Consider the following 23,292-nt stretch of genomic DNA (forward strand, 5'->3'; position numbering starts at 1 on the left):
GGTTAGTCCTTAACAAGGAATTTAATCCAGGCTGAAATTTTTGTGAATTGACATCTCAAGGCATTTAATAAAACCCTTTTTTTCCAGTTTTCCATCCCACCCCATCACAATCTTTGACCACAAAGCTCATGTGTTGGTTTAAGCCTTGGGTTACTTGGATGCAAATTCACGTGCTGGTGCTGGAAGACAAGTACAGACAGACGTTCCAGTCTTGGGAAAATACCATCCTGTCCCTGAAAACGCCACACTAAATGAGCCTTTAACAAATAAAGTGAAGAACTTAAAGGAAATGCAATGTCCTACAAGCAGCAGACTTAAGGAAAATAAAAACTGAGAGAAAATGCCTGGAATGAAAAACAAAGATATTGGACACGACTGAAGAACATTTTAGGAATTTTGTACCTTTTTACAGTGTTATGTAAATTCCTTCATAAGCTTTAGTATTAGTGAACTAGACTGGATGTGTCATCAGTGAATGCCGGAATTCTCGTAGGGAGGAAATTAGACACATCTAACAAGGCACAGTCCCTTATTATTAAGGGACTGGAAATGAAAAGTTCAGTGGTTGAAATGATACTTGAAGTCACAAAGATCCCACTCTGGCCAGCAGAAAGGTTAGAGATTTGAATAAGATGTTCACAGTTCTGAGGGCAGAGGGAACACTGGTCAGAAGCACCTTTTTTACCTCATTTATAAACAGGAATACATGACATTTAATCAAGTTCCAATGCAGCCAAGTCTGAAAGAGCACAGAGAAACTTCCCTTTATAGTGCAAACACACAACTTGTGGATCCACTGCCAAAGCCCAAGATGGTAGGATTTAAGAAAGTCTGGATATTTTACATTCCCTATTCAAGCCTGTTATAATGCAAACTAAAATCATATTAAAGATAATCAATTTTCATGCTCCAGGCAATAAGGAGATCACCTTGGGAGAGGAGGCAGAGAAGATTAATATGTATTTTGGGGAGGTTTCCACTTCTGATAAAGTTTCAGGAACTGGCTACTTTTCTGACAAGGATATCAGGACAGAGAGAATATCCCAGCCAGCTTAGAATAACTGTTTCTAGGTTATCCCATGCAGTACAGAGCTTGTGATTTTTTTTTTTTAGTTAGAGGTGAGATCAACCTCCCGTAAGCCCCTGCCTTGGTATGGACACGCAGTGGCAGCACATTTTAATTGACCATTAATCCAAGCTCCATTAGAACCAGGGAAAAGATTCATTTTCTTGACAGTAAACGTCAGTTGCTCCAGTACAACTATTTTCAACTGTATTGGGGAACCTTCTGCACCTTGGACCATATTTGATATTTATTTTGTATTTCTTTTAGAATCAGATTTAACACACAGGCACTATCTCAATGCTGTTAATTCTATATTTATTTACATATTTTCCCTATGAAAAAAGGATTTCCAGAATTCTGCAATGACTTCTAAAATATTGTTCTGATCCTTCCCACGTGGTTTCCTCCATTTTGTGATAGTCTCTGAATCATATAGAAAAACTCATAAAATTTTTGCTGATGTAACTCAGATCGGGACTGTGAAAGATTCTCCAGCTTGAAAATTAGTGGTTTCGTGCTGCAAACTTTACTGGCATTTCGTATCCTGTTCTTTTGAGTTTTATTACCTCAAATAAACCTCACCATAAGTTCACTTTCCTCTGGCATTTCACTCCTTTTTATCTCCTCCATGTTTCCTTTTAGGAACTGTATTTACCAAATGCTTCTCCTTCTATGCTCAGCTCCAGTTCCCTGGCTTTTACCCATAACTTCGCAAATCCCAGAATCATGGAATGGTTTGGGTTGGAAGGGACCCCAAAGCCCACCCAGTGCCACCCCTGCCATGGGCAGGGACACCTCCCACTGTCCCAGGCTGCTCCCAGCCCCAATGTCCAGCCTGGCCTTGGGCACTGCCAGGGATCCAGGGGCAGCCCCAGCTGCTCTGGGCACCCTGTGCCAGGGCCTGCCCACCCCCCCAGGGAACGATTCTTTCCCCAGTTTCCCCATCTAAATTTCCCCACTTTCAGTTTAAAGCCATTCCCTGTGTCCTGTCCCTCCAGCCCTTGTCCCCAGTCCCTCTCCAGCTCTCCTGGAGCCCCTTTAGGCCCTGCAAGGGGCTCTGAGCTCTCCCTGGAGCCTTCTCTTCTCCCCATGAACACCCCCAGCGGTGTCAGCGAGCAGAGATCGCTGTTTTGGGATGGATTTTTACAGAACTCCGCGTTTCTCCCACGCGTGTGCCGCGGCCGAGCCGCGCTGGCCGGGCAGCCCCAGGCGGGCTCCATCGGCGGCGATTCGCCCCCTCCGCTCCGGCCACACGAGCGGGGAGCAGCAGCCAGGCTCCTGCAGGATCCCGGCTCCTGCAGGATCCCTCCCAGAGCTCCCTGGAACTGCTCGGCTCTGCCTCTTCCCCTTCCCCCGCCCGGCTGCGGCTTCCGGGCGGCCCCGGCCCCGCCCCGGCAGCGCGGCCTGTGCGGAGCGGCCATCGGCGGGCGCGGGCAGGTGCGCGGGGACCCAGAGCGCCAGGGACATCCAGGGACAGCCACAGAGCTCCAGGGACAGCCAGAGACCGCCGGCACCAACAGGGAGAGCCAGGGAGATGCAGGGAGCGGCCCGGAGGGTGGGCAGGCGGGGCGAGCGGTCCCAGCGTGGGCACCGGGGGATGCTGAGCCCCCGCGGCCCGAGCGCGCAGAGCCCGGCGAGCGCCGACCCAGCGGGTCTGGGGCTGCGGGGAGCCCGGCCTCCGAAAACGCGTTGGTTCTCCTTGGAGTACTGCTGGGGGGCACAGCAGGTTTCCGCTGTGTTCCCCCAGCCGTAATTGGGCCGGGAAGGGCCGCAGTTCCCTCGCTGGGGACGTTCCCGGACGGTGCGGGCGCGGTGCTGTGCCCCGGGCGCGGCTGCCGCGCTGCGGGGCTGGGCGGGTGGCGGTGCTGCTGCATGGGCTCCGGGCAGATTAGAACGAAACTGCACCAAAATAAGTGCCCAGAAGCTTGCCCAGAGTGGCTGTGGAGTCTCCCTGACTGGGAATATTCCAGAAGGATCTGAGCACCGCCCAGTGCCACGTGCTCGGGGACGGCCCTGCTGGAGCAGGGGGTGGGACCTCATGACGCGCTGTGATCCCTCCCAGCCTGACCCACTCTGTAATACATAGCAAATTAATGTTAAGGTTGAAATATCCTTTTACCACTGATATAAAAGCTAAGCTCTGCAGGTGTTTTAAAATAGTTACAATAATGTAACTGCATGCAGCTTTTAAAGCGCGGTAAATGTAAAGAACTACTTAATTTATTTGCTCCTCCCAAATAAACCTTATTTTTGGTGGTGTGTATCTTATTTTTGCGGGGTGGAGCTCTTATTGAATGGTGAGGTCCAGCCTGTGCAGTGTTTCACTTTGAAAAATCTCAGTTTTATATACTGGGGCATTATACTGAGGCTGTGACAGTCATTTCTTAACTACCTTTTGTGTCCAGGCTTGTGCTCGCCCTGCACAAACCACTACAGTCATCTTCTGGAGGGGTCTGTTGGAGTGACAGCTCCCTTGTAAACCTGCTGGAGGTTTTGGCTTCCAAGCACTGCCTGTCTCCCTGATGCACTGGGGACTAAAACTGGGGATGTGGGCTTATTCTTTCTGGGCAAAACCCACCCCTTCAGTGTGGGAAGCTTCTAAAAACATCATTTTCTTGTGAATGTTGTCAATCTGTGGCATAATTTCTGCTAGTGAAAGTTTTGTTTGCTTTGTTTTCAAACAGAAACGTTCCGAATATGGACAGTTCCACCAAAAGCGTCAAGTTTTAGCAGGAAAAAGATGTGGCTGTGTGAGCTTGTGAGGTGGCTTTAGCAATTCCTGTCTGCATTCTGGCCCATGACAAGTTAATTACACCAATTACTCCAGCAACTGAACAGAAGCCCTATAGGAAACTGTTGTAGTTAGAGTGCAACTTGTGTTACCGTGGCTACTTTACCTCTTGATAACTCTCTAATTAACTTGTCACCACCGTTTAATGCTTCATGTATGTAGAGGATCAGTTAATGGCATCACTGAGAGGATCAGAGCCTGGAGGAGAAGCTCCTGCCCTTTGGGAGGGTTCCTGGGGTTGCCCTGCATGGCTGAGTTAAGGACTTGTGCAGGAAAAGCGGGAAGTTTTTTATGGGAAGGTGGAAAGGCTGCACCTGAGCAGTTCTGGTTAAACTGGCTGGTGACAGGGAAAACACCTAGGAGAAGCAGTGATGCCAGAAATGCCAAGGAGAATGTGTCAAGGACATGGATGGCTCTTTTTGTAGTGGCTTTTTTCCTATACAATAAGGGTTTTGGAGAAGTGAGAGCAGCTGATGCATGTGAATTAACCCTCAGGGTGCTGGCTGGTCTGGCAGTGCATAATTCCCTGTCAGCTTTGTCCTCCACCTCTGGTGACATCCTCACCTTTTGGTGGCTGCAAGGTGGTTTCAGCAGGGTGGTTGTTCAGGTGTTGGTGCTATAAGAGCTTCATGGGAACAAATGGGAGGTCCAGGCGTGTTGGGCTGTTTCAAATTAAACAGCAGCCTCCAGAGCAGTCAGCTGCTCTGCCTGGGACACCACTGACCTAAATGACACTTAATTTCTGAAATGAAAAGCCTTTCTGCTTGTGAGTTGTTAACATCTCTCATTTCATCATTCACAGAGCAGCATCAGAGAATGGTTTGGGTGGGAACGGACCCTAAAGACCATCCCCTTCCACGGGCAGGGACACCTCCCACTGTCCCAGGCTGCTCCCAGCCCCAATGTCCAGCCTGGCCTTGGGCACTGCCAGGGATCCAGGGGCAGCCCCAGCTGCTCTGGGCACCCTGTGCCAGGGCCTGCCCACCCTGCCAGGGAACAATTCCTTCCCAGCATGGTGATGATGGGCAGGTGGTTGAGCCTTTTGAGCAGGGGCTCTGTTCCCACGACAAATTCTGAGCGTGTGAAACTTCTAAATCCCTGGTGAAGGCTTTAATATTCCCTCTAATACTTCAGAGATTTCCTGCATCAGGATGCTCCCTGCTCGTGGTGCTGGAGCAGACAGCAGGTGCCTCTCACTGCGCTGCCCATTCCCAGAAGTTGTTGGGGAAGCTGGAAACACATCCCAGCCGTGGCAGAACTCGGAGGAGCCAGCACTTGTTAACTCTATTTGTTTTTATTATGGACATCGATCTGCCAGTCGCAATAATGCATTTATGGACATTTTTCTGCAAGCACAGCGCTGGTGGCAGTTTTTACTGACAACTTGAGTCATCTGGACAGGAGTTGAAAATACGTTTATTTTATTGACGGATTGTGCAATTCTCTCGTTTACCCAGTGTCCATAAGGTATCTGGGCTGGTGAGGAGAATGTAACTAGTGGGAAAATGGAGGATAAAGTTTTAATTTCGGGAGGTTTGGAATCTTTTAGGTAGTGACAGGTTTCAGCATGTGTTTGGGGTGGGTTTGGGAGCTTTAACTTCATTAATGCTGTAGTTGAAAAGTGGAAGGCTTGGTGTCCTTACAGCAGAATTCCACACCTGAATTTCCTCCCTGTGCTGATAGCTGGGAATGTTGCTGATTGGCAATGGTGCTAATTTATCTGAGGGTGTAATGGGTAAAATCTTCCTAATGGAAGAAAAACCTGCATTAAATTGAGTCACCTGTATTTCTGACATTATCACCCAGCACAGGTGTGCTTGGGCCAGCATGAGTTAAACACACAGCTGGAGGAACAACAAAACCATAAAACCAAACCTGTGCTGAAGCACCTTTCATAAATGCAAAATGCAGTTTTAAAACTGAGCTGCTTGTGGTCCAGGCAACTGCTTGAAACGTATTTGAATGCCAGTAAAGCTTGTGTGGGTTTGGATTCTAATGAAGTCGGGTAATTGGAAAAGTTGTCTGGAATATGTCGCTATTTTGATGCTTTTTACTAATCCTGTTTTGAGTTGTTTCCCTTTTTACTGCTTTGTATAGGCAGAGCTGAAGTGCCATGTCCTGATGGCTCTCAGGACTACCTGCTGTCAGTTTGTACTGGGCCAGATTAAATGATACAGATAATTTCAGGTATCTTTTCAAGTCACTTGTAAACCTTGGACATGCAGCTGAGGTTCTGAAGGTGATTAATAACACCTGAACAAATCACCTTTAATTGCCAAGGAGAAGAGGGGAGTTCATTAAAACAAAGGTTCTGACTTCTCTGCTTTTGGAGTGAAACAGGAGTTGAATATTAAAATAGCAGCATTGACCAATGGCCTGGAGTCTTGAGCAGCTTGGTAGTGGACAATAAATAATAATTTGAGTTTTGATCTGATGGAGGCATTTTAGCTTTTCATTTGTATACAAATGCCCCTTTTTAGTGCAGATGAATGCAATCAGTATTTTAATATATATATATATTAGCACAGCCCACTGGAGTCAGAGTTGTTTTTGTTGTGTGGATCCTGTCATCTCTGTGCTCCACCTGCAGATTTAGGTCCCTCCAGGTAACCCTGCATTAGCAGATAGCAAGAATTAGTGCTGTCTTGTCAATGCTGCTGCTGCATAATCATCAGCAGCAATACTGAAATTATCTGAGTGCTTTAGATCAGTGAGCACAAGGCAAACAGCACTCTTATCTTGGCTTGTTTGTACATTCAAGTGTGCAGAAGGTCTGTTAATTAGTTACACTTTTTAATAAACACCTAAAGTATACTTAAGGCCCTGTTAAAAGATTAATTTTTCTGTTTCACATAATAAAACCAGCAGATGCATGTTCAGCATCTGGCAGTACATGGGCAGCACGAGCCTGCCTTGGCAGCCGTGGGCTGCTGCTGGGGACAGGACACTTCTGCTGTCACTTGTGTCCTGGAGAAACAATTCCCACAACTTCATACTCCCTTCACTGTGCTCTGCTGGATTTAAGGATGAGCAGATGTGATGCAGTGGGAAGGGTGGGGGCAAAAGGGAAATCCCTTGCACAGTCTCCTGTTGACACCAGAAAGACTTCTGGTTCTTGGCTGACTTCATGAAATATGAAGATTTCTGGTTGATGGAATTTAACAACCACACTTGTTGGTTTGGGGTTTTTTGGTGGTTTTTTTTTCTGGAATATAAAGGAATTAATTGGTTTTGAATCCAGCTTAGTCAGCCTGGATCATCATTTCCTTTTAACTTTGAGGTTTAGGCAGTGGGATGGAAGTAAAATCTGGGTCTATGGCCAGGGCTGTGCTTTAAGAAGGTGAAACTGAGGTCCCACAAGGCAAAGTGCTTCATCTGAAACAAACTTTTTAAATAAATCGTAGAATCCCAGAATGATTCGGGTTGGAAGGGACCTTAAAGAACGTCTGTTCCCACACCTTCCATTAGATCAGGCTGTGCCAAGCCCCAATGTCCAGCCTGGCCTTGGGCACTGCCAGGGATCCAGGGGCAGCCCCAGCTGCTCTGGGCACCCTGTGCCAGGGCCTGCCCACCCTCCCAGGGAATTAAAAAATGCATGTTTTATTATTTTTTTAAAACCTACCAATTGTACTATTTTCACTGATTGCATGAGTTTAATGTACTTTATTTTATATTACTGTTAATGCACCTGGCCCTGGATTTAAATGCTTTTCAGTTGCCTTTTTGTGCCATTATATTTGATTCCATAGCGAGACTTTCTAAGAATATGATTAACCCTCTGGGTCATCTTATAATGTAATTATTAATGATGGATTCTGTTTATCCTTGGGATCAATATGAGAAGCAAAAATGGCTTGGCATATATTTGGGGTTGATTTCTTACATTCAGTAAACATGATCTGGTGACAAGCCTGGTATTGGTTTATTACTCGGAACGTGTTTGATGAATCTGAAGTGTGTAATTAGTTTTATATAATGATGGTGATATGTGGGGTTTTTTACATGACTTATGTTAATATGGCCAATAGTGTTAACATCTCCTGCCACTAATAGTTAGGGTGGGGATGTATAGTAATTGATCTTCCTGGGAGTGCTGTAATGTAAAAACAATTCCGGCTGTTTGAAGTATATTTTACAAGTGTGCATTGGGCCTTTGGGATGTTATACTGAAAAACCCAATTGTACAGTTACCATGGGAACCCAATTAGAATAGATTGCTGGAATATTTTTTTTTTCCCAGGCTTTCATCTTGACCAAAAATCTAATGTACTTTAAATGTTTTCATATGGAATTTTGTTCGTATAGTCACTTGGTGTAATGGCTGGTTTTTAATTTTGGTGCTGAACCAGAGTGTTCTGTTGAGGATCCCATGGACTTATCCTTCAAGGAGAATCTTCCTTTAGTGTTTAAAAGTTGATGAACTGAGAAAAAATACTTTTTATTAATCTGAGTTCTTAGTGCCATCACATGCACTCATCAGGCTGCAGTCCCGTGGGAAAAGAGGCAGGGAAGTATCTCAAAGCCCAAGGACTTCTGTTCTAGATCACCAGCAGAACATGGCTCGAAAACTTCCTGCCCTTCAAGGATCTATTTTTGATGTCACCTCTGACTTTTCTTTATGGTTTTGGTCTGTTGACATATCCAGAGGTTTGGGATGCTCACAGGGTGGGATGTGGTGTGTTTGCTTCCTGCACTGCACAGCTCCTGGGTGGGAGCAGAGGTTGTGGGGAACTTAGGAGCGTCTTGCTGGAATGGCCTAGGTGGGCTGAGGCAGGAGAGATGGAGGTGGACATCCCTGCTCCTTCTCAGGCAGCTCTGACCTGGTGATGATGTTGACAATTTTTTTTTTTTTTTTCTGTACTACTCATTAATCCCTTCATTTCATCCCACTCTGCAAGTACAGGAGGGGATTTTCCATTTTGGTGAAGCGATTGCTGGCATGAAGGTTTCAGTTCTTTGAGGTTTGATTCTGGTGTCTCAGCCATGGAAATGGTATCACTGAATTTGGTCAGCATGTGTCGTTCCAAAGAGGTTTTGGCTTCTTGCCTTCAAAGTCAGGCTTAGGAGAACCCTTCAGCTCCATGTGAAGTATTGACCTCCTCCAGAAAGACAGTCTTTGCGAGGTTGAGGTGCTTTTTGGAGTGATGGTTAGGCCTTTCCAAGGGCTTGGAAAGTTTTGTTTTCCTCAATCTGGCTTCAGGTCATAGGTCTTTCAACCACCATGGCTTGGACGTTACTGGTTTTGCCCAGGTTCTTGTCAGCCAAGGAAAGCCTTGTTGGGTGAGCAGATGGAGCTCAACCAGGGTTGGAAATGAGCTTCTGGATAAATCTGATTACTGAGGCAGAAATTTCAGCTTTACCCTTCAGGAAGATCTAAAAAACCTGAGCGTTGCTGGATGCTTTGAAAGACACACTCCGAACTGATGATAGAAATAAATTGCCATTTTATTTTTAGCTCTATGGCAGATATTTTAAGTAGTGCTATTAGATTACTCATCTACCTGACCTGCATTTAAAAATGCAGTGAGTTCTCTTTGCAATGCCTGCCTTGTTGCTGTAGTTAAAATACTAATTACTCCTCTTAATTTTAAACGGTTTCAATAAGGAAGATGCAATATTAAATGTTGCTGTTTGCTTTGAAGTGGTCGGGAAGTGGCTGTGTGTTCTGTCAGTGCCTTGGGCTTCGTGTTGGAGAGGTCTTGGAGAGCCTGGCATGTTCATGGAATTTCATTTTTAAGAGATTTACCGTTCCTGAAGTGGATACAGTTATCCCTGCCCATGGTGGAGAGAGTTCCCTGATGGAAGAGGAGCAGTGCCCGTTGAGGCTGGCTGTGAGGCAGGATTCTGAAGCTGAGCTTTGGCACATAATACAGTGTTTATACCACGTCTTTCAAAGACAGAGTGACCTTAGCTAAGTGGCACTGATAAAACCATAGGGGGGGAGCTAAATGCCAAAGAAATAAGAAATATCCTTTATTTCCAGGGGGAGAGCAGCAAGGAACCAGTTGTATTTCTTAATTATATAAATGATGTTAAAGGCTAGAATTATAATAATTGAAGCTAAAATGTTTTAGGTACGCAGTGGTGTGAAATCTGTGCTTTTAAACCCAGAATATATCACGATCACTTGCTTTAAAATCACTTTCATGCCTTAAAATGTGGCATTTCCTAAATTACAAAAGGCTCTTTATTTTACTCAGTCACTTAGAAGTACATGACAGCCTGTAAAAAATTATTCAATTAATACTTTTATCTTTTGAGGCATTCTTATTCCAAATATCAGAGTTGTGCAGTGCTTGTTGTGGAAGAACTCTTCAATGTGCCATCTGTTGATTTTTTTGTTTGACTCATGACGAGTGGGTGACTTAACATTAAAATTCAACATTGTTTGTAAAGAACCAGACTCCCTTTGGAATTTCTGTGTACTGAAACTTAGAGCTTATTTAAAAACTGATACAGAGGTGGTTGTAGGAGAAGTGATATTCCGGATATTCAGCTCTCCCTGTGGAATTCAAATTTAATGAACTAACTGGGAATTTTTTTTTTTTTTTCCTTCCAGGTGGAGCCTTTTCTTCCACGATGGCATCGAGGCTCATTCCAAAAGTAAGTTCCCAGTGCAGTCCCTTTGCATTGAGGTGTCCACTGGAAGTCCAGCATTACAAAAGAGTTCACGTAACATAGTTTGTTTTTTCCCCAGTGCCCAGCAGTCAGGATTAGGAATCCAGTTGACAAGATTGATGCTGCATTGTAAATCTCTGTAGCTCTGTCATGGTTGGTAACAGGCATCAGTGGACCTTTCCCCAGCACGTATCCATCTGCCACAGAGCATAAATAACAGGACAGAGCTACTCTCTCCGTTCTGTTGCTGTTTGCATTCCCTAATAATAAACACCTCCCTGAAAAACAGGCTTAATTTTGAGGCTTGATGCTTCAGGGATGTAAGTGTAGGTCAGTGACATTATAGTAAAACAAGGAAACCTGGATGTTTATCCAAATATTCAGACAATTTATGCTGCTGAAAGAAGGGCATCAACACATTTTAGTCTATAGCTGTCTCCCTGAAATAGCTGAGATGAACTTTGAAGACACAAATGCCTTTTTTTTTGTGTGTGGAATATCTATTTTTGTAGCATTAGTGATGCTCCTCTAGGAAAACATTTCTGGTACAAGCACACCTGCATTCCTAACTATTCCTGTTGGCAACTTCTGTCCCTGCTCTAAATGTCTTAATAGTGGCATCTCTTGTGGTTTTAATCTGCTTTACATAATGTCATGTGGCTTAGGAAAGGAGTATTTTGCTGTTTTGTGTTGTTTACCTCTTTTCTACAGAAGCAAATCGGTTTTGTTTTTTAAAACAGAATGGTTGAGGAAGAAATTGAGGTAAATAAATTCTTGCTTCACTTTTTTCTTTTGAACAATTACCTCTTCAGTGATATCTATGCATCTTCCAGTTGCAAACATCTTTCAGCAGAGAAATACTTGGTAGGAGGAATCCCTGGTTCCCTCTCATTGCAGGCTAGGTGTGATATAGCAGGCAAGTGACATGAAACTAATAATTTATTATCTAACCTTTTCATTTCCCCAACCCTCACGTGGAGTTGAAAGGTGCAGCTTGAGCTGTATGGGGAGTTTTCCCCTTTTGATATGTGGGAAGACAGAAGGTTTGAGGTAAAACAGCCCAACTCTGCTGTGGGGACCCAGCAGACACTTCCCTGTGCTCTGGGTGTCTGTTAAATATTCATGTGTTGGTGTAGTTGGTGATTTTCGGGCTGCTTTTAGTGTGTATCAGCTTGCACAGCCCCGTGTTGGGGTGACACCCAGCGTGTGCCTGGCCGTGGGCTTTGCAGGAATCAATTATCACCCGTGCAATGTGCTGAACAGTTTTTAAGCAGGTTGCTGAGAAATGGTTTGGGAAGCAGGCAGACGTGGGAATTTTCTGTAATCGCTGTCTGCGCCTCCCGCTCCGTCCCTGGTTTTGTTCCAGTGACCAGAGATGAGTTTGGCTCTGGGTGGAAGAGGCTGAAAGGTGGCTGGGCTCTGGGTGACCAAACCTCGGGGTATCTCCATATTTAGGAATTTTGGAGGGGGGTTGGTGTTCTTAGGACAGTGTGGCAATTTTTGTATTTTGTTAGAAGATTCTAAATGCCATTGTGTTCCTCTCTGGATTAAATTTAAACTTGTAAGTAGATTCTTGTACTGACCCTGATGCTTTGCTCTGTTAATAGTGAAGCCCTTATCCCAAATCAGGCAGGGATGGATAACTGCAGGAAAATCCAGATGTGTGTGTGCCAAGACTACACTCATGTATTTTTACACAAGTCTTTTCAGCACCTCTTCTGTGCACCTTTATTTCCCAGTGTTTTGTGGTTTTAGTGAATTCCTAATACACATTTTGCTGCTCTGCTCACTTCAGAAATTTCAGTGAAGTTCTTTCCTCACGCACAACTCAAGATTCCTGACTCTCCTTCAGCTTAAGGAGCACTATTAATGGTTTTGTTCATATTGCTTAGATTTATTTTGTTATTATTCTCCAGCTCCTACTCTTCAGGTAGAGCTATTTTGGTATTATAAAGAATGATGGATTGTATAGGAAAGTTTCTTTTGAAGCACTCCTGATATTGTGCAATGCACTTGGGGGTCAGCTACACTTGACTGATGCATGATTTATCCCATGTCCCTGCCACTTCCTGAGATAAAGCTGCTATTTTATCAAAAATGCCAGCAGGTGTGATTTAGAATTTATACCCCTCCTTTTTCAAATAATTGTTCTGATTACTTTCTGGCACGGCAATAAAATGATAAAGGTAATTGCACACAAATGTGAGATAGCACCAAAATACAATAAAATTAACCTGAATTAGCTTGACTTGTCGATGAGAAGTATTTATGAAATGTATTTTTGCAATAAGGGAGACTGATATTATAGCTGGAAGGTGAGTTATTGCCTTAATGTAATACTGTTTGAAATTTAAAAAAGAGACTGTTACAGTTGAGGGTGATTGTGCCTTTGAAATTAAGTTGAAGTGATTCTTATAATTGGCAGCAATAATGCATTGGGAAGGTAATATCTTTTATTGTGTTATGCCTAGTTGCATTATCTTTTATTTAGCTGGTCCTGACTCCAGCTCTGCAGAGAAGACAAGCAGGAGCAGATCAGGAATTTTGTGGATTTAGGTGATAAAAACTTGAAATGTTACCCAATATTAAAGTCATTCTTCTGCTGTGGTTTGTTTTTTTTTTTTTCATTTTTAGCCCATTTTCAGTTCCCCTGAACCTGATACGAGGCTCATTTGATTAAAATTTCATCTCTTTTCCTTGTATTGGAGTAGTTCCCATGTATTTACATCCAAGCTGAGCCTGTAAGAGCTGAGCACTCCAGTCTCACTGTGTGTGTGCATTTATATCAGGTGATTTATAACTGCTGATTTGGGCAGTTAATTTTGTATTTCCCTGTGCCTCAAAGTACAACCTCTTATGGAAAAGTGTAAACACACTCTTACAGCAAGCACCACGATGATTTTTAAGGAGTGGATCTTCAAATCCCGGGATCCCTGAGGCTGGAAAAGCCCTCCCAGCCCATGCAGTCCAAGCTGTGCCCGATGCCCACCTTGTCCCCAGCCCAGAGCCCTGAGTGCCACCTCCAGGAATTCCTTGGACACCTCCAGGGATGGGCACTCCAAACCTCCCTGGGCAGCCCCTTCAGTGTTTAACAACCCTTTCCATGAAGGAATTTCCCCAATATCCACCCTGAGCCTCCCCTGGCCCAGCCTGAGGCCGTTCCCTCTCCTCCTGTCCCTGTTCCCTGGCAGCAGAGCCCGACCCCCCCGGCTGCCCCCTCCTGTCAGGGACTTGTGCAGAGCCACAAGATCCCCCCTGAGCCTCCTTTGCTCCAGCCTGAGCCCCTTTCCCAGCTCCCTCAGCCGCTCCTGGGGCTCCAGCCCCTTCCCAGCTCCGTTCCCTGCCCTGGACACGCTCCAGCCCCTCAGTGTCCTTCTTGTCCTCAGGAACCCAGAACTGGACACAGCACAGAGGGAATTAAAACCAAATACAGATGACCAGTTGCATAGCTAATACCTTGAATTGAATTCCTGAAATGATGAATGCATCTGGAAATTCAGACAACTGCACCATGACTTTCCCTTTGCATGAGATTTTATAGAATCGTGGAATGTCTTGACTTGAAAGGCACTTGTTAAAACTCAACCCAGTAGCAACAAGGTAGTTTTTGGGGGGGACCTTCTAATTTTTAAGAGACAGGACTTCTCATTTTTGATTCTTTAGTATATTTGTTTCTTTAATTGTTTGGAAGCAATTTCCTTAATTATTTTTTTAAAATATTTATTATAAGTATAAGAAATTCAGCCTTTCATTCCCTGTGACTGAATGTTAAAACACTGAAGGACTCAGCAAAGTCTAACATTGCTTTGTAGTGCTCCTAACTGAACCTTCTGATTTCCAGCTTCAAAAATGAGGAGCAGAGGGACTTAATCCCTGTGGCAGGTCCTTGGTAGGATGAGAGGGACAGTGTGCTCCCACACCCCTTGGAAGTTGCACCAGGACACGTGGCTTTCGGGCTGGTTCCTGCTGGGGTTTGCAGGTACCCACTAATGGGGTGCACACACCAGTTGCCAGAATTGGATTATTCCAGGAATATCTGGCCCTGCCCTGTCCACTTGCCCTCCTCTTGGTGCTCCATTTCTTACCCAGTTTGACTCTTAATTAATTATGATATCCCTTGGCAGCCCATAGTTTGAAGAGATGCCCTGGATAACTCCATGTCCTCACCATGATCAGTAATTTTTACAACTAATTAACACCATTGTTTTTAATGTCATTCTACTTCTGTACTGAGTGTAAATGGAAGCAGAGAATTGTTTGGGTTGGGAAACACCTCAAAGATCATCAAGTGTTGATCGTCATGTTGTTGATACAAAATGACATCAATATCCTATTGATATATATACATATATGGTTTTTTATGGTATCTGTGGTTGAAGTGCCACGTGGCTGCTGTGCTTGCATCCCATTTAAATTTCCTGTGTAACTAATAACTGGAGAAAGATGCAGGATGTGTTTACATGTTTTTGGAGAAGTACTGGAGGAAATAATCCATCAGAATTCCTGTTTGAACACCCCGCTGGGGTCTGGTGTTCCAGTACCTGCTGACACCGGCTCCAGTCCAGCCTTGGCATGAGCAGCAGATGGAGTAGAAAACAGCACTTGTTGAGTCTGGAATGCAGGAGCAGTAACCCACCTGCCCCTTCCAGAGGAGTTAAAATGGGTTTATTGCAATTAAAGTGCCCTTCCAGTAAAATAAAGCAGTCAGGCACAGCCCTGGATGCTGGGAATTTGTCGTTGCTCCCGTCTGCCAAAGCAGTCGACTGAAGGCGCAGCCAAAGAGCCAGAGGCGACCACTGCTTGGAAAGGCACTTCCCTAGCTTGGCATTTCGGGGGCTTTTGGTTGCCATCCAAAGAGGATTAGTAGGATAATGCGATGGGACAACAGAAACTTGCTTTTGTTGTCTTTGATTGTTTAATAAAGAATTACGTGTTTGCTCTCGTCGAAGACTTTTTAAATGCTGTAGAAAGCAAATGTTGCTCCATGTGAACACGTATCCCCCTGGTTTTTCAGGAGCTTGTGTGAAGTGGGCCTTTGGATAAGGGGAGAGGGGAACTGATTTTGAGTGTTTATGCCAGTGTATATTTGTATATGTTCAGAATATGCAGCGTGATTCTGTACTTTCACTTTTTTTATGGGATTAGTTCTTTGGAAGGTAAAGAAATTGCATCACCCCAAACTAACCCTGGATTTGCTTCCAGGCTGTCTGACATTTCCTTTCCAAACCTCCCCGAGCCAGGAAATGAGGAGGTTTTGTTTTCGTACCCTCTGAAGTTACAGGTTTGGCTTAACCAGGGTTAGATTTGCTCAGAGAAGCAGTGAGATACCAGGAGAGCACTGCAGGGTTTCAGTGCAGCTTTTGTTTGAGAGCCTAACCTGGATTTCAGCCCTGCTGCTCAGCTGGGGAGGTGTTTATTACTCCTGCAGCAAACACAGAATTCCATGGACCTGGATCTCCAGTGCTTTATTCTGGAAAGCTGAAAGTTTGTTTTGGGTGCTGTAGGAAGAAGAAATAAACACAACAGAGACAGTGGTTGTGGAGGGGGTGGAGGTGTCTTGTGTGCAGGTCATGGGTGGTTTAGTTCACAGGAACCTGCTGCAGGATGTAAAGGACTTGTATTTTAGAACAGGAAAGGTAATTTTAAAAGTTACTTTATTTTTTAGCAGGTATATTGACAAAATCAAATCCAGTTAGCTACCACGAGGGTTGTTTTGTCTAAAGACTTTCTTCTTGAATTTAAGCAATGACTGCAACACTTTCTTTTCCTGAAAAATTAGCTTTTGCCTTTATTTAAAACCTGTGAGCCACTTGGCTTTGCTTGGGCGGGCAGTTTTCCATATGTCTAAGGATACTGTGATGTTTGAGCATGGAGGTACTGGAATTGTGTGTAACCTGCCTCAGAAATCATTTTTCCATTAAGGAATGAGTGATGTTGCTCAGAGTTCCCTGTGGGTTGCAGAGGGCAGCAGCCATCCCTTAGTTTTTTTGGACAAGAAGCTTCCTGGCTTTCTGGACAACTTTCTTACATCTTCAACTGTCCAGATAAAGATGTCAAAGCTTCAGGGACCTGTTTGGATCAGGGCATCCTTGTCATAGAATCCCGGACTGGTTTGGGTTGGAAGGGACCTTAAAATCCATCCCATCCCACCCCTGCCATGGCAGGGACACCTCCCACTGTCCCAGGCTGCTCCCAGCCCCAATGTCCAGCCTGGCCTTGGGCACTGCCAGGGATCCAGGGGCAGCCCCAGCCACACACTCCTTTGGAGTTCACACCATTCTATTTAGTTGGAAATCTTTGGACTCCTTTTTTTTCAAGAGGGGGAAGCAGCTTTTAGAAAAGTTTTGTGTTTTAGCTTGGAAAGAAATCAAACATTTCATAATAAGCAAAAAGGCTGAGAATTAAATGTTTCTCATTCTCTCTAGCTTTTATTCCAGTGTAGCAAAGTGATACTAATATTCCAATACATTAAACTATTTTTGGTGTGGAACAGCCATCTAACTCTTCCCTTCTTTCTTCCCTGCAGTAAAATTACTTGTAGAACATAAACTCTTTGTTCTCTTGAAACAGTACCTTGTGGAAGGTGAAAATGTAGATGATTAATCAAGATATTAACAGGAGTAGATTGTAAGATTGTTCTGATTGCATGGATCCTGTGTGCTATTCACAGTCCTTAAATCTTTCTCTGCTTTGAAACACTAAAAAATGGCTTTTTCCTCTAAGACAGGACCCATAAGGTTGGAAACTCACCCTCCACCCTGCACTATATGTGCAGAAATACATTACCTTTACTATTAATATCTTTTCCCATATTCTTAACGTACAATGGATTGTTTCCTTTAAAATAAACAGGCAGAACCCAGTAAAACAAATACAGGAAGTTTTAAACTATTAAGGAGATGCTGAGAGAACTATAATTCAATTGGATGGGTGGCCCACTGGCATGGGCAGCCTCATCAGTGGGGTGGCAGCAGCTTTTGACACTGAATCATTTTGCAAACATTGGTTTATGATGGATTTTTGCTTTGACTGATGGGATTTGATAAGGATTTTGTTAGGAGAAGGATGCAAACTTAGGGTGACTGAAATGAAGTAGCAGAGTGCCAAACTCTGAAGTATTCCCCTTAAGTCCAATATTTGAAGCTTTGATTGAATTTTAATTCAAAACTTGAATCAATAGCAAGCAGGTTTGAGAGCACAGTGATACTCAAAAGAAGGACTCTTTAAGAGTTCAGGACTGGTGGTTTGTTTCCTGTAATTAGGATGAAGAAGCAGCTTCCCTGGCATTTATTGGTCATCCTCAAACTAAAAAAAATTCCTGGAACTGCTTTTTGGAGAGTCCCTGATGTTCTGTGGCACCATCAAAACAGGGCAGGTGTTTGTGAGTCGTAGCTCGTTTGTTAATGCAAATGTCAGGACTTCGATGGAGTCTTCAGGATAAGTTTATGAAGACTGGGAAGTGATGAAGTTTTTAGGATAAATTTATGAAGAATGGGAAGCAAAGGAGCAAGGTGGTTCTTGGTCACACCTCTGGTGGGGTGGGTATCAACACCTCCAAGGGAGTCACCTGCAGGTAGTGATCTTGTTGGATAAATGCAGTCAGAAACTCAGGTTTTGTGGCTAAAAATGCCATTTATTTGTGCAGTTTGGGGTCCTCTGACAGTAATTTTTAGTGCTTGAAGCCAGTATGTGGTTACCTCCTAGCCCAGCATGGGAGCAGGTTTGTGTGGAAAACCTCCTGTGGTACCTGGGTGGGTTCTTAGTTTCACATAAGTGACTTTGGTGGTGTGGAAGAACTGAACAGAGCATTTTCCAAGTGTGCAGCGGTGGCTTGGCTAGAAACAGGACCATTTTGGGGTCTGGGAGAAGGCAGGGGAAATGGGAGAAAGAATTGCAATGCAATTTCCTGCTGTTGGTTGTATTTCCATTCACAGGTATCTCAATTAACACTTTCTGTTAATCTGGAAAGGATCAAGAGACCCCTTCTTGGAGGAGCTGGGACATCTCCCTGATTAATGCAGGACTCTCTTGGTTTAAAAAAATCCAATTGCAGGATGTGTGAGGCCACATTCGATTTGCCAGCTGAATATGTTATTTTTGCCTTGATTCTCAGAAATCTTTGAGGGGGGGAAAAAAAATTCCTGAGGACTTCCATGCTGTAGCCTAATGGAAATCCCCTGTTAAATCAGATGCAGAGGGGATTATTGTTAATATTTTGATATTGGTGTGGTGGGTTTATATTGTAAAAGCAGAGTGAAGGAAATGGAAAAACCTGTGGAGGGGAGATCCATCAGAGATAGGGCTCTGATGGGAAGGATTCAGTGCTCATAATACTGAAAGGAAAAACATGGTTTGCTCTCTGGACTTTTCTGGAAAACACTCCTTGTTTTCTGGGAGAACATGGAGCATGGAAATGCTTTGCTGCAAGTATTTTTTTTTTTTTAAACCTTGTTGATTCTCAAGATTTCTCTGCATTTTTTATTTCTCTGATCCTAATTGAGGATATGAATTGGGTTCTAGGATGTCAGGCCAATGTCCAGCGGAGTTTTTGGGGGTGTTAGGAGCAATAGAGCATAGAAATACTTGAATTTTTTGCTGTAGTGTGAGACCTGGTTAGTGCAAATGTAAATAAAATTACAGTCGTCCAGTTTTCTGTATTTAGCAGTTTGGTGATGTAAACTTAGAAATGTTGCACCTATGATTTTATTTCTTTGGGAAAACTCCAGAAGATGGCAGGAGATGTTTCCTCCTTAAAAGTCTTATTTTTCTTCTACCTAGTATCAAAATTACAAGATATTTTTATGCAGATTCGTCGGTTTTAAAGTGGAAGGGGAGAATGAAGGAGAAGTTGATGCAGGAGCTGATGAAAATTCTTCACTTTTTTTATAAATCATGGAATGGTTTGGGTGGGAAGGGACCCTAAAGCCCATCCTATCCCACCCCTGCCATGGCAGGGACACCTCCCACTGTCCCAGGCTGCTCCCAGCCCCAATGTCCAGCCTGGCCTTGGGCACTGCCAGGGATGGAGAAGTGTCCAGCCAGCACCACCACCGTGTTCACCACTAAACCATGTCCTGAAGTGCCACATCCACTGTTTTTGGAACACTTCCAGGGATGCTGACTCCACCACTCCCTTTGTCAGCCTGTTCCAATGCTTGACAACCCTTTCTGGGAGGAAATTTCTCCTACTATCCAGCCTAAATAACAAAATTAGTATCTGGACAGAGGAGTGTGCATTGTAGATCTGCCAGTGACCTTCATCCTGGAGCATCCCAACCCAAGTGCATATGGATGTGGATTTATGTCCTGCAGCTTCATTCTTTTATAAAATAAACCTCCTAAATATTGCTGCCCAATGAATATGATAAACAAGGCTGCAAATAGGAGTTGCAGTCGCTCAGGGTTTCATCTATAAAGCTTAGTTCGACTTGGTGAGAGCTCAGAGGGTTATTGATAGTTTGCTGCTGCTCCCTGCATCCTGGGTTTTGTTCTGATGGAAAAGCTGATCCCAAAGTTGTTATAGTCATGGAGCTCGTGGTGTGAGGTTCAGTGCATCTGGTTCAGGGCTGTCACACCAATAAACATGAAGAATGTGTACTGGTTCTCCACACATGTGAACTTTCACTGCTTGTTTGCTGACTTCTACAACGAGATGCTGCTCCAAGTTCACCCCTGTCCTCGAGGAGGGAGAAGGAACATGGGCAGAGTTGGTTGGAAAGGAGTTTCTTTGTGATGCCACCAAACATTTGATTATTTAGCAATTGGGATTGCAGTCAGGGTAAATAAACCCCAGGGAACCTGCAGGTCCTGAACTTCTCCAGGCTGAGTGAAGTTGCTCTGGTCGCTGCGTCTGTAATGGGGGAATTGCGTAAGAGCTTCCCAGAATTCAGGGGCTTAGGTTCACTTTTGCCCTAGTAGGCAAAACTGCCAACTCGATGGCTTTTCTACTCTCTCACACTGATTATATTACTCACAGATGTGACTTCATTCCACAGCACTTAATAATGGGGTTTGAAAAGATTCTCTTATTTGGAAAGCAGCTAATTATTGTACAGCTGTGAGCAGTGGGCAGCTGTAAGTCATCCTGCTTGGACCTTCCTGGCTCCTGCTGCACCCCTGGTCTGTCATTCGTGGAATCCCAGAATGGTTTGGGTTGGAAGGAATAAATCTCATCCCATCCCATCCCCTGCTGTGGGCAGGGACACCTTCCACTGCACCAGTTGCTCCAAGCCCCATCCAGCCTTGGGCACAGGGAAGCAAATAAATCAGAGAAACCTTGTTGGTCTGTCAGTGTTGCAGGAAACTTTGTGAAGTTCAACAGGTCAAGTGCAGGGTCCTGCACCTGGAGGCACAGGACACAGGGAATGACTTCCCAGTGCCAGAGGGCAGGGATGGATGGGAGATTGGGCAGGAATTGTTCCCTGGGAGGGTGGGCAGGCCCTGGCACAGGGTGCCCAGAGCAGCTGGGGCTGCCCCTGGATCCCTGGCAGTGCCCAAGGCCAGGCTGGACACTGGGGCTGGGAGCAGCCTGGGACAGTGGGAGGTGTGGAAGGAAGTAAGTGGTTTTTAAGGTGTGTTCCATGCCAAACAGTTGCAGGAGCCTTTTATTCTGTGTTTGCTGATGGACTTGCCTTGTGCTGCCTCACAGTTTCTCAGTTGGTCACTTTTTTCCCAGTTTCACATGAGCTGAGCTCTTTGGAGCAGAGGACTTTTTGCCCTGGCTGTGGTCTGGACCCAAGGTTGGGTGTCTGGGTGGCTGCAGTGGACACACTTGTGGTGTTCTGTCCTGTCCTCCTGCAGTGGTGGTACAAACCAAACTGTAAATACACCTCCAACATCCAGACTGGGCTGGGGTTTTTTAGCCAAGATGGATTTGACAAGTCTGTTATTGTTGGTCTTGTCCAATACTGAGAAATACTTGGCAGCTGTTTCCAACTACATCCTATCAGTAATCGTAAAACCAGACTGGTAACAATGGGAATAAAAATATGCTTCTTTTCCTAAGGAATGATTGATTTTTTCATATGTTTTCTTTTCCAGCAGACATACTCTATTTGTGTTCCAGCTGTTATTTGCATAACACTGCTGCTCTAAACCACTGAATCTACTTTGTTGTCACAACAATCCTGCTTTAAATAAGTGTCACAACACATCGGATTTTAGCTGATAAACCAGCCATGAAACTGCTGCTATTTCATGTTTTTATGAAGATCACTGTGCTGTTGGTTAATAGTTTTTTTGAGACTTTGATTTAGGTGCTGACTTCTGAGGATGGATCATTTTAAGTTGGAATTTTGAAAGTGAAAGCCGTAGTTGAGGAAACTTGAAATTCACTGTTTTCTTGCTTTTTTCCAACTGCTTTTGAAAACCACTCAGACCTGTTCTTTGGTGAAAATGCATGCAGTTAAAGAGGATTTTATTTCCCTGAACAGGTGAATTCCAAACAGGGAGGATCACCATGCAAGGAGAAACACGTGGTTCTGCTCAGCCCTGTGGGAAAGATCAAGATATCTGGGTGTGAAACGGGCTTACATGAAATAAAACTTCCCAAAATGAGCGTGCTGCCAAGTGGGTGAGTTCATGTCCTATTGATCCTGTGGTTATGTTCGTGCTGGAGGAAGGAGATTGCCCAGAGGATCAAAGAGCACACTTGTTTTTGCCAGTCCTGCTGGGAGCTTAGTGCTTGCCCCTGGGAGAGGCAGGAGGAGCCTCCAGTGCCTCTGAGGACTCCAAAATACATCAATTCCTCTGCTGCATCAAAAATATTATCAAAGAAACACTTATAGTTTAAAGTGTTTCTAATTTAAGTTTTGAAAGAACCTCCTGCCCACCCTGATTTTTGACACACGGATAAATCTGTCACTGAGGGGTAAAACATCCTTGCACACCTCACAACTCTTGCATCTGTTTTTATGTTTTTATATACAGATCTATGCTCCAACAGATAGGAGCAGGATTGACTGATTGTCTTAATTACTGTGTGGTGCTTGTGAGAGCTTTAGTTGTTCTTCCAGAGCTGTGATGTCTCGTGGAGCTGGGAGCAGATCCCACGTGGCAGTGGAGGTGATGGCTCAGACACAGGCCTGGCTAAGGAGGCATCAGTGCATTTGCCTGTTCATTGTGAGTTGTGTTCAATCTGCTGGAGTCCTCTGTCTTGGCCACGTCTTTGTGGTTTCCTTATTTGTGAGGAAATGCTCAGTGACATTTTCAGAAGGATCCTTGAATTCATTCAGAATTAGATGCTAAATTTCTATGCCAAATTTCTTTGCCAAAATCCAGACTTCTTATCTCAGACTTTTCTAAGACTGGTCTCTCAACTGGGTTTGGTAATTAAATTCCACTTTTCCGCAGTCTGCTACATCAGTGCTCTCACTGACAAGACTCAAACAGGTTTGACTTCCTTTTCTCCACATTGTCTTTCTTTCATCCTGTCTTTACACCTGAAATTCTCCATGGATTTGTAGGATTTCTGTTTTCCTATTTTATTCTCCTTGTAACAGAAATGGGTGTAGAATCAATCAGGAATGTGACTCATAATGTGTGTTCTGGTTGAAATATGATTTTGCCTCCCATATGAAAACACTGAAGCTTCTGGATTTCCCAGCTTTGCCAGCTCCAGTGGTACAGAAAGAAGTGCTTCACTTTCTTTCTGGTTTAGGTGCTGGATTTCCACTGGTGAGGAATGGAAATAAAGAGGTATTTAGGATAAAGTTGAAGCTTGCCTTGGCTGCAGAGCAAAATCTGCCTGGAGAGCAACCCAGGGGAGGAGGATCTTCACCCTGTGAAGGGCAAATGTCAGTGAGGGGTGGAATAAGAG

The 23,292-nt window shown here is 44.4% G+C and overlaps 1 protein-coding gene across 4 annotated transcripts in view; it reads left to right on the top strand.

The window, feature by feature from the left end:
* The first annotated feature begins 2,442 nt into the window (after positions 1-2,442).
* The window catches only part of MGMT (O-6-methylguanine-DNA methyltransferase), a 137,737-nt gene continuing 116,887 nt past the window's right edge, over positions 2,443-23,292 (top strand). For 2 of the 4 annotated variants that reach the window (XM_069020287.1, XM_069020288.1), the window contains exons 1-3: positions 5,838-5,862; positions 10,417-10,460; positions 21,908-22,047. In XM_069020287.1, the coding sequence (XP_068876388.1) occupies positions 5,853-5,862; positions 10,417-10,460; positions 21,908-22,047 (194 nt within the window). In that variant the 5' untranslated portion in view covers positions 5,838-5,852. The other 2 variants (XM_069020289.1, XM_069020290.1) reach the window with 2 other exon arrangements.

This window comes from Aphelocoma coerulescens, chromosome 6, assembly GCF_041296385.1.
Source record: "Aphelocoma coerulescens isolate FSJ_1873_10779 chromosome 6, UR_Acoe_1.0, whole genome shotgun sequence".
NCBI lineage: Eukaryota > Metazoa > Chordata > Aves > Passeriformes > Corvidae > Aphelocoma > Aphelocoma coerulescens.